This window comes from Stegodyphus dumicola, chromosome 5, assembly GCF_044657685.1.
Source record: "Stegodyphus dumicola isolate Sdum_Otavi_A_Nest chromosome 5, ASM4465768v1".
Classification (NCBI taxonomy): Eukaryota; Metazoa; Arthropoda; class Arachnida; order Araneae; family Eresidae; genus Stegodyphus; species Stegodyphus dumicola.
In genome coordinates this window covers 107,106,889-107,124,014 of record NC_140772.1, presented here as the reverse complement: position 1 = coordinate 107,124,014, position 17,126 = coordinate 107,106,889, and the positions used below count along the sequence as shown (strand labels likewise).

At 33.2% G+C, this 17,126-nt stretch overlaps 1 protein-coding gene across 1 annotated transcript in view; it reads right to left on the bottom strand.

Annotated features, from left to right (window-relative positions):
* Positions 1-16,631, bottom strand: part of LOC118205583 (uncharacterized) — a 56,724-nt gene extending 40,093 nt beyond the window's left edge. Inside the window, exon 1 of the mRNA XM_035377874.2 lies at positions 14,358-16,631. Within this exon, the coding sequence (XP_035233765.2) occupies positions 14,358-16,427 (2,070 nt within the window). The 5' untranslated portion in view covers positions 16,428-16,631. The remainder of the gene's footprint in view (positions 1-14,357) is intronic.
* Between the last annotated feature and the right edge of the window lie 495 nt (positions 16,632-17,126).

The window sequence follows — 17,126 nt, the reverse complement described above, 5'->3', positions numbered from 1 at the left end:
TGATATGTGAGTATTATTATTATTATATTCTCTGTTGTTTATTTTTACAGTGTGCTTACATTTGGTGTTTCACGAGCTTTGCAAAATTATAGCTGAGATGTTCGTGCAAATCTAAAATCGCCAAATATGGTTGGGAGTTGCTATAACAAAGAAGGGTTAATCTTTGGATTATGGTAAATTGGTGATTTTTTGGCAAAAATTTGGCAACCAACCCTGCTACAGCAACCTGCTAGTTTTTTTTTTTTTGGACGCCATTTTGTTTTCACAAAGTAAAGGGCTTCATTTTTTTTTTTTTTTTAGTCAACATTTTTTTCCCAACAATCTGCTAGCCGAATTACACTTATGCTAGAACTTTTATGGAACAAAAGTGCTTAATCATGACGAAGATTAGGTGCGAAATTGGAAGAAAGTGCAGAATCGCCCACTGCTTGCCACGTTTTTAAGAATTGCACATACACGGCATCATCCATGTACACGTCGACCTATTTTCACTTAAAAAACATCCCAGAATTGCACAAAAATGGCATTGTGCACACTCTTGACTTTATCCATGTACACTGCTAAAGTCCTAGCTTTACCAAAATACCTTTATCGCCTTACCAAAATGTCGCCAAACTACCATATTCCAAAGATTAGCCTAAAGAAGTACTGAAATTTATTTCCATATGAGAAATAAAAAGATTTTGCAGATGCTACTCATAAGCCAAATAAGATAGCATTTGGTGCTGCTTGAAATGACAATAAATGATTTGATATTCAGTTAAGTTTAGGACCGGCACCACAGCTGGTACGGCCTCCCTGGGAAACAGAATTTAGGGAAGACAAAATTTTTAGACTTCCGAAAAAGCACCCAGTAACAAAAATTAAAGGATGGTAATATGTTTTGAATTTAGAGAGTACTTGGCAGCAGAATTTCAGACCCACAAACACTCACTGACATCTAGCACTGATAAGCTAAGCTTCAAGTATATGTGGGAATTTATTTATTCTGGACTCTGGTAAACCTTAAACATGTGCAGGAAATAGTAGTAAGTAAGCATAATAAATGGCTAAATATAATTCAGGCTTAACTCCATTAATGTACAAGAAATGCACGAAAAAAGTTCACATTAAAACATGATTTTAATCGCCAATCTCATAATACATTATGATACATAACAGGGCTGGTCCTAAGTGGTAGGCGGCAAACCAAATATGATAGGACTATAGTGGCAAAACTAAACTTTAAAAAAAAAAAAAAAAAAAAAAGCTTAGAATGTATTCCCATTGCCTCAACCTAGAAAATAAAGGAATAGTAAAATAAAATTAAACACAACAGGAATTGACAGCTTCTGACCATTCCTATAGTTTGAGATGAATAGCAGACAAGAATAGATAAAGTTCTAGGTATTTATGGGATCGAGTGATGTGAAGTGAGAAATGCTTACCCACCACTCACAGGTTTTAAAAAGCGTTTTTTTTTTACACTCTAATAAAAGACAGCTAGATTTAAAACGTCTTATTCATGCAATAATATCTGCCGGGTCCATTTGGATTGTGGTAGCGATACAGTTTATGTAACATTTACAGTGTAACGGATATGAAAAGCACTTTTTAGAGGTAAGTTAGTGTTGTTTTGTTGTACCCGGGCTATTAATACTCTAAATTCACTCAATGATTTTTTCAACCGCATTTGGCCTTTTTTTATGTATTTATGTTTAATTGTGATTTTTTGGAGCATAGTAAACCGATTTGAGTACAACATTTTGTTATATGTATTGCTATTAACTTTGAAATTTTATATAGGACAATTTTTTCATATGAAAGTGTAGACATGAACCTGTACAAGATACAAAAGAGAAATATAAAGTAGATCTTTTTCTTTATTATAGATCAGGCAATCAGTACACTGAAGCAGAGATTCAACCTACTAAATAGTCATAATTCAAATAATAATAAATAGTCTTCAGGGTTTGTATGCATTTCTGCACATGGAAATTAAGGACTTTTAAGGACCTATCAGCAAATGGGAGCTATAAATTCAATTAAAGATATTATATATGCCTGAAATTCACTTTTGTAATACCATCCTAAGAATAAAATAGATAAGTAGGATGCATTATTATTAAACATATTTTAATAAACATAATTATAAAAAAATTTGAGAATAAAATCAACTTTATGAAATTTATCAAGTAGCATTAAATATTTTACACTTATAATAGCTGGACATATTTGAAAGAAGATTAGTAGCATTTTATTTACGGTTTACTAACAGTTAGCTTTATGCTGATTTTTTCTTTCATGTATCATTTTGTCATGTAATTGGTCAATCTAGAGGTTTAGTAAATAGCATAGGTTAAAATGAGAAGTAAAATCATAATCAGCATGATTCGTAACAGAAGACTGACTGTTGCTACCATTGCTGCTTGCCTAGAGAGGGATCTGTTGATTAGAATAAACCTGAAAGCTTGATGATATAGGCATGTTTGGCAAGTTTTGAAAGTTAGTTGTGCTCTGTCTGTCTGATGCAGTTCATGTTGTAGCTTTGTATAGAGTTCCTGGAGTTGTAACTCAGTTAATATTAGTTCAAATAATTAGTAACATTAGAGTTCCAATAAGCCACTAAAGCACCAGAAGCGATAAGTTGTTTTGTACTATTTTAAGTTTCACTAGATGCAAAGAATGTTTTGCATTAATTTTTATATTTTTGTGTTGTATCTTGTGACCACAATAAATATTAAAGAAAAGCAATAACTCACTTTAATATGCAGATATAACTTTCAAGGATGAGCAGTTATTTACAAATAATTAAATTAGGTAGTTAGATACCCTTAGTCATTATAAGTTTACATGACCTCTGTTAAATTTTTTTATATTTTAAAAATATTTGTCAAAAAAGCACCATCAAAATCACAATCTAATAACTTTTCACAGTTTAAAATACATATAATTTTTGACATTAATTCTTAAATGATATTAGGATAATTATACACTAAAAACTACAAAACATTTATATTTTGTAACAAACAACATACAACAAAAAATTTATGCATCTTTTTAATTTTGAAGGGTTTATTTTAATTTTCTAATAGCCATTTTTAATTTTGAAACCCTTTCCTTTAAATTAATGTTTTTCATCTACAATGCCAGAATGAGATTTTCAGTATCGCATTTTATGTAAATGAAGTAAAACCAATGGCAAGTTCAGTCACTTCTGTAGCAAAGCTCAAAAGTTCTCAGTAGAGTGTGTTATGCCTTCGGGCCACGTTGTTGTTTTAAACAACATATGGCCATAGTCTTATGTTCCTGTTAGTTTTTGTCAATGAGGTTTAATTACAGGCCAACTCAGTTAGCTATCTCTGTACAGCTTGACCTAAAGTTTGGCTAGTTAGAATTAGTTTAGTTTCTTATTTTCTATCTTATGTTAAAGCCTAAGAGGAGGCTTTCCTTTAAGTCTGAGGGGGGCATCTGTTACTATTTCTTTGAGTGAATAAAAGGATATTTTAACCATTCTTTGAAACTAAATTTTATAATTGTAATAAGACCAGTAAATAGTTGCTAGACACTTCCATAAAGTTCTAGTAGCCAAGGTCAAGTAAATTAAACAATGCAATCTGATGTTCCTGCTAGTTTCTGCGTGCTTTATCTCCTAACTTGTCATTCTCTCAGCAACGTACGTATGAGGTTTTACTTGATCTGGCAAAAATTAAATCGTCCGAAACCTCTGTCAGATGTGAAGCAAATTACTGTCTAAGTCAGATAAAGTTTTAAATAAACTTCTTATTTAAAAAGAACTTAGAACATAAAAGTACATTCTTAAGCTAATAAAATCAACTACAGCTCGTGGTGATTTAATTAAACAGGAACAGTCAAATTCAAAGTAAAAATGTGGACTAACAGTCAGACTACACAATTTAATTCGAATCTATGGTGGCTCAGTAACTCTACTGTTGTTATAAATTCAAATGTTGGCAACGATAACACAAAGAAAAATAATTACAAATTATCAGAGTTGGCAGGATGCAGCGTGCAAGAGGACGTCACAAACACACTCTGTCTTACAGTTCAAAAACTCCAGTTTAGAAACTTTACATTCTGGTGAGGAAACGGAAAGGGGAAGTTATAGTAAAGGCTGAAATTATAAATAACTAGTTAATTTACATAATAATAAATGTACATATCTTTGAAGAATAATTTTCTTCCTTTTTATGTATTCAGTTTTTTTTTTTTTTTTTTTTTTTTCTTTAATATGTTTCCTTTTCTTTTTAAAATTTTTGGATTTAATTAGAGAGTTTTGTTATTCTAAAAAATTAAATGTATTCTGAACATATAGAAAAATTTGCTAATTTTATTTCTTTAATAATATGAACATCCAGAATAAATATGAAATGATATATATTAAGAGCCTAAATTTTGTGGCAGAATTTTTAGAATTTAATGACACGTCAAGCAACAAAAATCTAGTATTGGCAAAACTTTTAGAATTTAGGAAGGCACTAGGCAGCAGAATTTAAGACCCACAGAGATTGCATCAGGTAGGAAAGTGCCTAGTGCCAGCCCTATGTATGATGCACTAAGACATATAAGATGAATCTTTTAAACTGTCAGTTTTCAATTCTTTCATAAACAGGAAAAATTCCTTTCTATAAATGACTGTCCATGTGATAAGATTAGAACACTGAATTGCATAAATTAATATTATTTTCTTATATTTGTTTTTCCCCCTTGCCAGTCCTGTTTTTTTATCATATGTCCTGCTTGTGCTGGCTAGGAAGATCGGGTCTGTGCCCATATAATAATAATAATAATAATACATTTGTAGAGACACCAGGTACTTTTTGGAAGCAGGTATGATGAAAAATTAATAAAGCTTTTGCCTGGAATTGAACCATGGACCTCTGGAATACCGGCACAATGTTCAGACCACCACACCATGAAGGCACGCCAAGAAGGTGGACGAAATACCTTATATACTCCCCCTTTTAAAGGGTAACTGGGGTTTTTAAGAAACCCAATCGCCAAATCCTGTGTGGGGAGAAATCATCATCCACTACCCTTTTAGTTCTTGAGCCATTGTAGAGATACAGTCAAAAGTCTTTAATCCGGACTTGTCGGAACTTCAGCGATTGCGGATTATCGGTTTTTCTGGATTATAGATCATCAGTTTAAATCTGGTAAGATGGCATGCAGAAATTATAAAATTAAAAATATGAAACCGTAATTTATGAAATAAACAGCAATTATAATCTAAAGGGTATCAAAATTTACAAAAGAAAAAAGCTTAATATTTATTTGTTTACTTTATTAAACATTTCTATCAACGCGCATGCGTAAAGCATACATTACGCACAGTCAAAATTGGAAAATTGCAACTAGAAAACTATTTGATATGTATTCGTGATATTTATAATGATGAGAAATTTGATTTAAATCATATCAAAGACGGAGTACATCGAGATGAAATACTACAATTAGTAAGGAATTATAAGCCGAATAAAATAAAAACATCTGCCCTGAAGACAAGGATACTGCTGCCAGATTAACTTCCAACTCATTGAATGATGTGACGTCCCCCCCTCCCCCGCAGAGCAGCGTGAAATTGATAAACAGATTTCGGAATTAGAGAAACAAAGGATATGCCTTTATCCATTTTTTGCAGCAATTCAAATTTTTGTTTGATGGACATCGAAACATGCTTTCGCTTTGTAGATGATTTGGTAGGTCGAGAATTGGAAATTCTTTTTGACATAATCGAAAGTTTAAGCTTACTTTTATAAAATTGCTCTAACAGTCTGCAAAAAATAATAAGCCGGATCCAATTAGAAGATTAAGGAACAACGCTATCTGTAACATTAACTGGAATAGATAATTAGATAATTTTAGCTTAGTTTATATCGTCCGTTATACATTAAACGCACATGCGTAAACACATATGCGCATGCATATATGCATATGTGCAAAGTTTGTAGCTTTGAGGTCCGGATTATGGACGTTTGGATTAAAGACTTTTGACTGTATTAGGTATTATTGGAAGAAGGAAAGATGAAAAATTCACAAAAGCCTTTGCCGGGAATCGAACCGTGGACCTCTGGAATACCAGCCCAGTGTGCAGACCACCACATCACGAAGGCATGCCAAGAAGGTAGGAGAAATACCTTATACAGTCAAAAGTCATTAATTCGGACACCCATAATCCAGAATGATCTATAATCCGGACCTCAAAGCTAAAACCTTTCTGCGCATGCGCCACGTTGGCACACGCGCATAGGCGTTTACGCGTGCGCATAAGACCTTTTACGATTGCGCATATGCATGTGTGCAAGCGCAGAATACGTTTTTGCGTGTGCGTTTTATGTATAACAGACGGTATAAGCTAAAATTATCTCATTACCTATTTCAGTTAATGTTGATGATTGCGCTGTTCTTCGAATTGGATCCGGCTTATTATTTTTTGCAGACTGTAAGAGCAATACTATAAAAGTAAACTTGAACTTTCGATTATGCCAAATAGAATTTTAGACATTTAGACTAAACATGGGAACAATCTAAATCTTCCATTAGAAAAGTGAAAAAATATAGAATGTCATTCTGTAAAAATACTAAATGTTTTAAGCATATATATCATAAATTACATTTTATTTCAATCAATCCACTTCAAAAGAAGTAAATAAATCTGTTCACAGTCTCCAGCTAACCCATTTTTTGCCTTTTTAGTTTTGTTATTACACACAGTTTTCTTCGCACATATGACACATACAATTCAACAACAAAATCACAAAATTTTTAAAAGCAGCATATGTTTACAATTCCTGATTCAGTGTTAAGTGCTGCCATCAATTTTCTATTTTTATCAGTCTCTTCTTAGTTCATCATATCAATTTTCAGTTTTCTTAATAAGATGACATACAAAACATTGTTTTGTCTTACTTTATTTATTAATTAACTATCAAGTTCTTTGTATTTACCCCACATAAAATTCAATTCAACAGCAAAATCACAAAATAATTAAAAACAGCATATTTTTAGAATTCCCAATAGAGTGTTAGAGGTTGCCACACACATTTTTATACAGTCAAAAGTTGTTAATTCGGACACCCATAATCCGGAATGATCTACAATCCGGACCTCAAAGCTAAAAACTTTCTGCGCATGCTCCGCTTTGACACATGCACATAGGCGTTTACGCGTGCGTGTAAGACCTTTATGACTGCGTATATGCGTGTGCGCAAGTGCAGAATACGTTTTCACGTGCACGTTTTATGTATAACGGACGATATAAGCTAATTATCTATTTCAGTTAATGTTGATGATTGCGTTATTCCTTAATCTTTGAATTGGATCCGGCTTATTATTTTTTGCAGACTGTAAGAGCAATTTTATAAAAGTAAACTTGAACTTTCGATTATGCCAAATAGAATTTCCGATGCTGGAGCTCCCAAAGGATCTACAAAACGAAAGTATGTTTCGATGTCCATCAAACAAAAAGTGGAATTGCTGCAAAAGATGGATAAAGACATGAAGAATGTGACAGAGAGGTTAGTGAAAACGAAAAAATTTCGATTGACAAGTTAGTCGGTATTCTCGGCACAGCAATTAACGGGACTTGAACAGCGGAACTTTGTAACTAAACAAGAAATTATGTCTGTTTATACGAGGGCCATCCAGGAAGTAGATTACGTTTCCGTCTGTGTCCGCTAGGGGCGGGGCTAGTGCGGCCATCTTGGGGTCAGAGCGTTGCGCAGCTCAGTCTGCATCTAGCCGTGCTAGTGAGAGGTTCGTGCTGTGCTCCGTTCAGATACTGTGACGGTTTGAAATGTCTGCGTTAATTGAAAATCCCGCGAGCTGCGAGGTGCGCTCAGTAATAAGGTTTCTGACTGCAAAAAACTGTAAACCGATAGAAATCTATCGGCAGCTTCGTGAAGTGTATGGGGACAACATTATCACTGAAGGTGGAGTACGGAACTTTCTTTGAGTTTTCCACAAATTTCGCGAAGTTTGTTGCACGAAATCATCAGCGAAAAGCTTGGTTACCACAAGTTTTGTGCAAGATGGATTCCAAAAATCTTGACAGAGGACCACAAAAATCAGCGAATGGCTGCAGCGTTGAACTTTTTGGACGCTTACCATAAGGATGGTGACTCTTTACTCGATCGCATCGTTACTGGTGACGAAACATGGGTGAAACATGTGAACTGTGAAACGAAATTGCAATCAATGCAGTGGGGGCACACAAGTTCTCCCCAAAAACCCAAGAAATGCATGCAAACAATGTCGGCAAGGAAGATGATGGCGACTGTTTTTTGGGACAGAAAAGGTGTAATTTTTGTGGACTTCCTGGAAAGAGGCACTACAATAAACTCTCAAAGGTATTGCCAAACTCTCCAAAAACTCAGAAGAGCAATTCAAAACAAGCGCAGAGGAATGTTGAGCTCTAAGATCTTGTTGATTCACGACAACGCCCGGCCCCACACGGCAAATGTCACTCGTAAAGTTCTTGAATCTTTTAAGTGGGAGTTGTTTCCTCATCCGCCGTACAGTCCCGACCTGGCACCGAGCGACTTCCACCTATTCCCAGCAATGAAGAAGTGGCTGGCTATGCAGCGTTTTGATGACGACGCACAGCTGCAAGAAGAGGTAACGAAGTGGTTGAAGGCGCAGGCGGCCGAATTTTTCGACGAAGGAATTTCCAAGCTCGTACATCGCTACGATAAATGCCTTAATTTGTATGGTGACTATGTAGAAAAGTAGTATTTGAGTGTGGCTTTCATCTGTATATAATAAAATTTGTTTCCTATACTTTGTTTATTTTTTTATTCCAAAACGTAATCTACTTTCTGGATAGCGCCCTCGTAGAATTAAAGAGAAAGTATTATCACATAAAACGAAGCAACTTAAACAATTTACATTGAAAGAAATGTTTAATAAAGTAAACAAATAAATATTAAGCTTTTTTTTTTTTTTGTAAATTTTGATACCCTTTAGATCATAATTGTTCTTTATTTAATAAATTACGGTTTCATATTTTTAATTTTAGAATTTCTGCATGCCATCTTACAAGATTTAAACTGATGATCTATAATCCGGAAAAATCGATAATCCGGAATTGCCGAAGTCCCGACGAGTCCGGATTAACGACTTTTGACTGTACATTCAATAAACATAGCATTTGATTTAGCATATTTGGTTAATCTTTGGATTATGGTAACTTGGCGATTTTTTGGCAACCAACCCTGCTACAGAAACCTGCTAGTTTTTGTTTTTTTTGGACGCCATTTTGTTTTTCACAAAGTAAAGGGCATTTTTTTTTTTTACTCAACATTTTTTTTCCAACAATCTGCTAGCCGAATTACGCTTATGCTAGAACTTTTATGGAACAAAAGTGCTTAATCATGACGAAGATTAGGTGCGAAACTGGGAGAAAGTGCAGAATCGCCACTGCTTGCTGCGTTTTTAAGAATTGCACACACACGGTATCCATGTACACATCGACCTATTTTCACTTTTGTTATTTGTAATGGTTGCGGTATGAATTCGTTGGTGACGTGTATAATGTAATAGATGATTTAGAGGTAAAAGTTTGTGAATATTTTATTTATTTTATATGTGGAAATGTTCATATTTGGAAAGGGTAAATACTTTTTCGCGATCAGGTAATTTCATATATGTTCTTTTTACCGGGTTTAAAGATTGAGAAAATTGTCATGTATTTTCATGAAATTTTTCTAATTTATGAGAAAAAAGCAGTGTACATGGATATAATGAAGAGTGTGCGCAATGCCATTTTTGTGCAATTCTGGGATGTTTTTTTAAGTAAAAATAAGTCGACGTGTACATGGTTTAGTGATATTTTAATTAAATGATAGTTATTTTGTGAATTTTATGTTTGTAGGAATTTGGTACACGTTTAAGTTGAAGTAAACGTGCATGGAAATAATTTAAATATTTGATACTAAGTATTTGTAATGTTTGCGGTATGAATTCGTTGGTGACGTGTATAATGTAATAGATGATTTAGAGGTAAAAGTTTGTGGATATTTTATTTATTTTATATGTGGAAATGTTCATATTTGGAAAGGGTAAACACTTTTTTGCGATCAGGTAATTTCATATATGTTCTTTTTACTGGGTTTAAAGATTGAGAAAATTGTCATGTATTTTCGTGAAATTTTTTTAATTTATGAGAAAAAAAGCAGTGTACATGGATATAGTGAAGAGTGTGCGCAATGCCATTTTTGTGCAATTCTGGGATGTTTTCTTAAGTAAAAATAAGTCGGCATGTACATGGTTTATGTGTATGTGTTATTTTGAAAAACGCGTAAGGAGTATGGTATTGTGCACTTTTTCCCAATTTTACATGGAATATTTGTCATGATTAAGCAGTTTTGTTAGATAAAATTTCTAGCATACGTGTAATTCGGCTAGTAGATTGTTGGAAGAAGTGTTCAGTAGATAAAAAGAAAAGAAACATGTCTTTACTTCGTGAAGACAATATGGCGGCGGGAAAAAAAAATAGAGGGTTGCTGTAGGAGAGTTGGTCGCCAAATTTTCGCCAAAAAAACGCCAAGTTACCATAATGTAAAGATCAACCCAATGCTTCACATACACACACACATACAGTGTCTCACAAAAATGATGGGACACTTGTGCTTTACAAAAGGAAACTGTAGTAAAATAAATTAAAAAGAAACATGTAAAAATTTTTTGTGGGTGTGTTTCATACTTAAACTTAGTAACAATTATTATATAACATACATTTTCTCAAAATATTAAAATATCAATTTAATAAAACTACAATTGTTTATAACAGAGCAAAAAATGGCTCACATAAGCGATGGGACACTTACTTTTCCATCAAATAGTATTTATCCAAAAATTTTACTTTATAAAAGGTTTTAATATTTTGTTGGATTTCCTTTTACTTTTAAAACATGATTTAATCTTCTTGGGTTGAATTCGACTAATTTTTTTGCGATTTCTGGAGTGATTTTACCCCATTCTTCTTGAAGCACCGATTTTAATTATTGTTTTAAAGAAATGGTGTGTTCGCGAAATTCTTCCCTGGGTTTTCTCCACACCAAGATCCTACCGTCAGAATCAAATATATTAAATTTACTCTAATCAGCAAATATAACTTCATTCCAGTAATCAGAATTCTTATTTATGTTGTATTTTGCGAAAGCCAGTCTGGGGTTTCTATTCTTTTCACTCACGAAGAATTTTTCCTGGCTGCTCTACCGTGATATCCAGCAGATCGAATTACTCTTCCAATAGTCTCAGGATTAACAATTACTCCATATAATGCTTGTAAATCAGCAGTAACTTTAGGAGCACTCATTCTTGGATTTTTTTTTTTTTTATATTTCGAACGATAATTCGCTTTATTCCATTGGATAAGCTTTGATGGTCGGCCAGATCTTCTTTTATCCTGAATCATATGATTCTTTTTATATCGTTTAATGATATTGAAAACTGTTGAATGACTCAGGTTAACTGTCTCAGCAGTTTCTCTAATAGAATTTCCGCGTTCAATATGCAAATTAATAACTAATTTTCGAATTTCAGGCAAAGTTTCTTTTCGTTTAGCATTCATGGCTGCACAGAGATAAAAAATACAAAAATTCCAAAACAAACTGAAGAGAAATACTGCAGACGATTTTATAAATTATAGCCAATTGCTTTTGAGTAAAAATAAAAACCACAAAAAATATTTTTATTGCTTACTTAGACGATTTTTGTTGCATAGTACATAGTAGTATCTAATGGTGTCCCATCACTTATGTGAACCATTTTTTGCTCCGTTCTAAACAATTGTATTTTTATTAAATTAATATTTTGAGAAAATTTATGTTATGTAATAATTGTTACTAAATTTAAGTATAAAACACACCCACAAAAATTTTTACATGTTTTTTAAATTAATTTTATTACAGTTTCCTTCTGTAAAGCACAAGTGTCCCATCAGTTTTGTGAGACACTGTATTATCAAAGAACTCATATTATCAAGTGCGATTACGATTGCAAACACTACGTATTATAATAAAGAGGTAAAAGTTACTTATAGACTTAAAAAACATCCTAGAATTGCGCAGACTAGGCACCGCGCACAATCTCGGCATTGCGCACTACATTGGCTTTGCCCATGTACACATAGATCTATTTTCACTTAAAAAAACATCCTAGAATTGCACAAACTAGGCACCGCGCATAACCTCGGCATTGTGCACTGCATTGGCTTTGCCCATGTATATAGTGATCTCTTTTCACTTAAAAATCAGAAATTGAATAAACTCTAAAATAAAACTTATTATTGCTCATATACTAAGAAATCTGCTTTCAATTAAAAGAAATTGGAGAACTGCTGAAATTCGCGCATAAGCAACTCCATTGATTCGCGGTGTTAAAAAAAAAAAAAAAAAAATGTTTCTAGAAAAATCGAGTTTACTACTGGCGAATCAAGATCCTAGCCTAATTGATTTTTCAGCCATACATTTCTTGCAAATACTACCATTCGATGACTTTTTCTGACTAACCAACCAGCATGGTATCTTACATTTTTCACAGAACACATTATCCTTCAATAATCGACAATCCATCAAAAATCCTCTAAAAAGTTCATACTCTATTGTTAATTCATACATAAAATATCTGTTCCCAAAATTTTACGCTTGTTTGAAAATTCCCACCTTAAATTTTCCTTTATAATCTCCTGATACTTAATTACAACATCACTAACAGCAGTTTGAGAGCAAGCAATAACTAAACGCAAAAATATCACCTCAAGTAGCCAAAAAAATATATACAAAATAGTATTCACGGTATCTGAGTGTTAAACAATCGCCAATAACAGTGTTACAAATTGTGTATTTAGATATTAATTTTAGTAGAATTCTAATTTAAAATGTTGTATTTCCTCCTGCAACGCAGCGTGAGACAAATTTTAAGAGAAATCTATACTGGAAAAGTAGGAATAGAGGGCACGTGCATTAAACTTTGAGTAAACGGATATGTTGGTAATTTGTGTTGAAATTGAATAAATGTAACTGACTACTAAATTAGCTGTAACCGTAATTCCATCCTCTTGTTTACATTGCGTTTGGTGAATAGTATGGGTTACCAGATCATATCATTTATCGCCGTCCTTGGCGATTTTTTTTTTTTTTTTTTTTTTTTTTTTTTTTTTTTTTTGTTTGTTTAAAATTCCGGGTGGGCTATACGAAAGCTGTGCCAAAAAAGCATTTCAGAATTGCACAAAAATGGCATTTCGCACACTCTTGACTTTATCCATGTACACTGCTAAAGTCCTAGCAAGTAACCTTTATCGCCTTACCAAAATGTCGCCAAACTATCTGTTACCATATTCGAAAGATTAGCCGTATATTTCAATCGCTAAATAAGTAAAGACAATCAGGTGTATGTTTTTTTAGATGAGTTACAAAATGCTCATAGCCTTACAAGAAATTTAATGCTGTAAACTGGTGGTGCAGTATCATAAAATGTTTAAACGCCAATTAGGTATATTTTAGATCAGCTTCAAATAGCTTAAAACTTTACAAGAAATTTAATGCTACAAACTGGCACTGCAGATAATGAGAAAGTACCAATGTGATTTACAAGACATAGTAGCCAAACTTAAATGTAAAAAACCCTACACAGCGATGTGATATTAAAAGAACACCAGCTTGACTTAAATTCATATTATAATGCACAATTCAGACTACTGAATTGATTTCCTCTAACATGATTCTGGCATAAAATATATCAATAAATAATCAGCTATCTAAATTTTACTATATACTATCTATTAATTTCATTTTGTAATTTTCTTATACTTTTATAGTCAGAAAATTTTTGTTTTAAGTACCTTTAAATGTAGCAGACCATAGAATCAAAGTACATATGTACATACTATTAACAGTTCGGATCAAATAAAATTTAAACAGGAAAATTATGCTGAAAATCACTGAGTAAAGGCTAAATATTAAAAACCTTTAAAAGATCATAAAAGGGTCATATTCAGAAATGTATGTATGTGCACATGTGTGTGTATTATGTACATGCACATACATATGTTCGTACATGAACACATATATTCATACATTTCTGAATCCGGTCCCCTGATAACAGAAGAATTCCTCAAAAACCTGTATATTTGATAAAAGAATAATAAATTATTAAATATCAATCAGATTTTAGTAAAAAGGGAGCAAAAACCTTAAAATCTATAACCAAAGCATTCGTAGTGGAACATCTTGTATCAAGCCAAAAGCATGGGGAAACAAACCCAAAAAATATGCTGCCAGATGTGTGGTTTGGCCTTAAAAAAAATCATTACTTAAATATGATATATACAAAACAACACTGATTTCGATACTTACACTAGCAAGACTTTCCTTCTGATGCTTCTTGAAAGCATTAACACAGTTTGAAATAGAATCATTATCACTGTCACTATCTGCAATCATATTCAAAGCATTACTTATTAGCACATTTCCATCCTCATCATTGGAACTGTCACTAGAAAACATTTGTTCTGACATCTTTTCAGACATGACACAGGAGAACGATGGACGAAGATCAGTGTTTGCTTTCTTTTCGTAAAACGGATTTTGTTTTATTTCAAAAGAGTTACTGAGCTTAAAATTCTTTGTATCGACCAGTGATTGATTCAAACCCATAGTCACATTCATCGGTAAAAATGTTTCTTTAGCATCTTCTTCAACTCTGCATGAAGAAAGATAGTTCTCACATTCTTTGTCTGATCCATTTTTTGTATCTTTTACGTTCATTGAGCTGTTAAAAAACGTGGAAGCATTTGTGGTGCTACACTGCATTTTAAAACAAGAGGCAGAAATGCCAAAGTTCACAGATGGGGATTGAGCAATATCAGTGGAAGTACAATTTTCAAGTGGCTGTAAACATTTATTAGGTTCTTCTTCTAGTTTCTGTTTCCCATCATCAAAATCAAAGATATTATCATCAAACATAATATCGTCCATTTCACAAGGTAAATTATCAAGCCAATAACTGTCAAAATTCTTTAGACACAATTGTGCCAAATCTGCACAGTTAGATTTGTCAAACATTGAATCGATGGTGGCACCTTTCGTTGGCAATTCCTCGGATATTTCTGGATTACAGTTTGACTCTTTGTTGTCCAATTTATCTATTATGTCTGCATTATTGGCTAACTCAACTTTAGGCTGTAAAATATTTTCAGTTTTACAAGCTATCATATTTTGATCATCAGTAGCTTCTCGCTTAACAGGATATGATTCCTCTTTAATTTCTTTGAGCTTTTTCATTTGTAAGTCAAGAGGAAAGATTAACTCCTCATTTTTTACTGTTGCATTAAAAGATGCAGTAGATGCCTCCATTTTATTATTGTTCAGGTTCAGTGGCGGTGGTGAATCATGCTTTTTCACTTGCAAATTAAGCGGCATGGAAAAATCAACCACAGTCATGTCTTCTTTGTATTCTTGTAGTAAATCACTGTTTTGGAAAACTAAATCAGCTTCATGAGCTGTTTTTTTATGCTTTTCAATGAATTCTTGAGCTGATGGTAACATTTTTAGTATGCCATGAACACTTTCATAATTTTTTTCATTTGAAACAAAAGTCTGATGTTTGACACTTCTAATGTGAAGTTTTAAATCAGTAAAGTGCGTCCTACAGCATTCACAATAATTATTTTCTTCTTTGGGCTTCAGCTTACTGGCATTAACAGCTTTTTTCTCTCCTGCATTCAACAGAACATTTGAATCTCTCACATAATCTTTACTGTCCATATGATTGAAATACAACTGCCTTTGTCCAGACGGCTGATCTAATATTACATTACAAGTATCCGGTTTCACTAAAATATTTGCATTTTTTAATGGCATTAAATACTCTGGGTTATTATTAAACATTTTGTAACATGGTCGATATTTTTTTTGGCAGCTTTCAAATTTCACATAGCACCCACTAAGGTTGGCAAAACTTTCAGTTTTCTTCTTTTTCTGGTGCGCGATGGATTTTACATGCGGATCAATCCAAGATAAAAACTGAGTGATTCCTAAGATCTGAATACCCCATTGTCTAGCATTACATATAACGCGATATGGAGAATTATAATTATTTGGAAGTAAACTATAACCTCTGGATGTTGACGGCAAGTTAAAAAATCCGCCCGGGCTGAAGCCTGCAGGTGCAACTACCCCGCTGGGGTTGTACGATGGCTTTGAAGACAGTTCACAAGGTGTGAACTGATATCCTAAAAGATGAATATCTTCAACAAGTACGGTTGTAATATCGCGGCTGAAAAATTCATCTACTTTACCGCCAAGTAAAGAAATTTTGTTCTGTAACTCCTGCAGATTTTGATAAGTTGACCAAATGAAATATACTTGTCCTTTTAAACATAATTCAGGCGCCAATTTACGTTTATTTGACGGACACATATTCATTGGACCGGACGCTTTTCAGCACCGACATTTGATATTACAGTTTATGAACAAGCTTGCTGAAGAGGATGATAATCACAGGAGGACTGGCCATAGAGAAAAACAAATAAAATAAATGCAACAAGGAAGATAAATTAAAAATAAATAACATACAGCAAATGACTCAAGCACCGCGCTTGAGTTTACTATAGATGGTCGTTGCCAGATTTTACTAACTTCATATCAAGTATTAGACAGACAGACAGACAAAGTACACTGATCTCTTGTTTTGCAGCCGCTAAGTCTTTCTGCACAGATGAGCGAGAAATCAGGCATAGGTGCGAAGAGGAAAAGTACATGGTAATGTGTATGCCCTTAGCTTGAGACCTAACTAGAAAAGACATATATGATCACAGACATGTACATAATATTTTAACTAAAGTAACATTAACTATTACCGTTCCCAAAAAATTCATGTATATTTCAGAAAAACAGTAATTGACAAAATCATAAATCCATACACAGTGTGAGAGCATATCAGCAAAAATAAATTATACAGTTTATTTTTCTTAAATATTAGTTAAATATAAAATTAATTTATTAATTTAACCGTTGTAATTTATTACAGTACAAGTTTAACAAATTCCGTCACACTGTATTTATAGTTGCTCATAATTATAAGTTTGATACCTGGAAAAAAAAAGTCGGGGATCTTAGTTACAA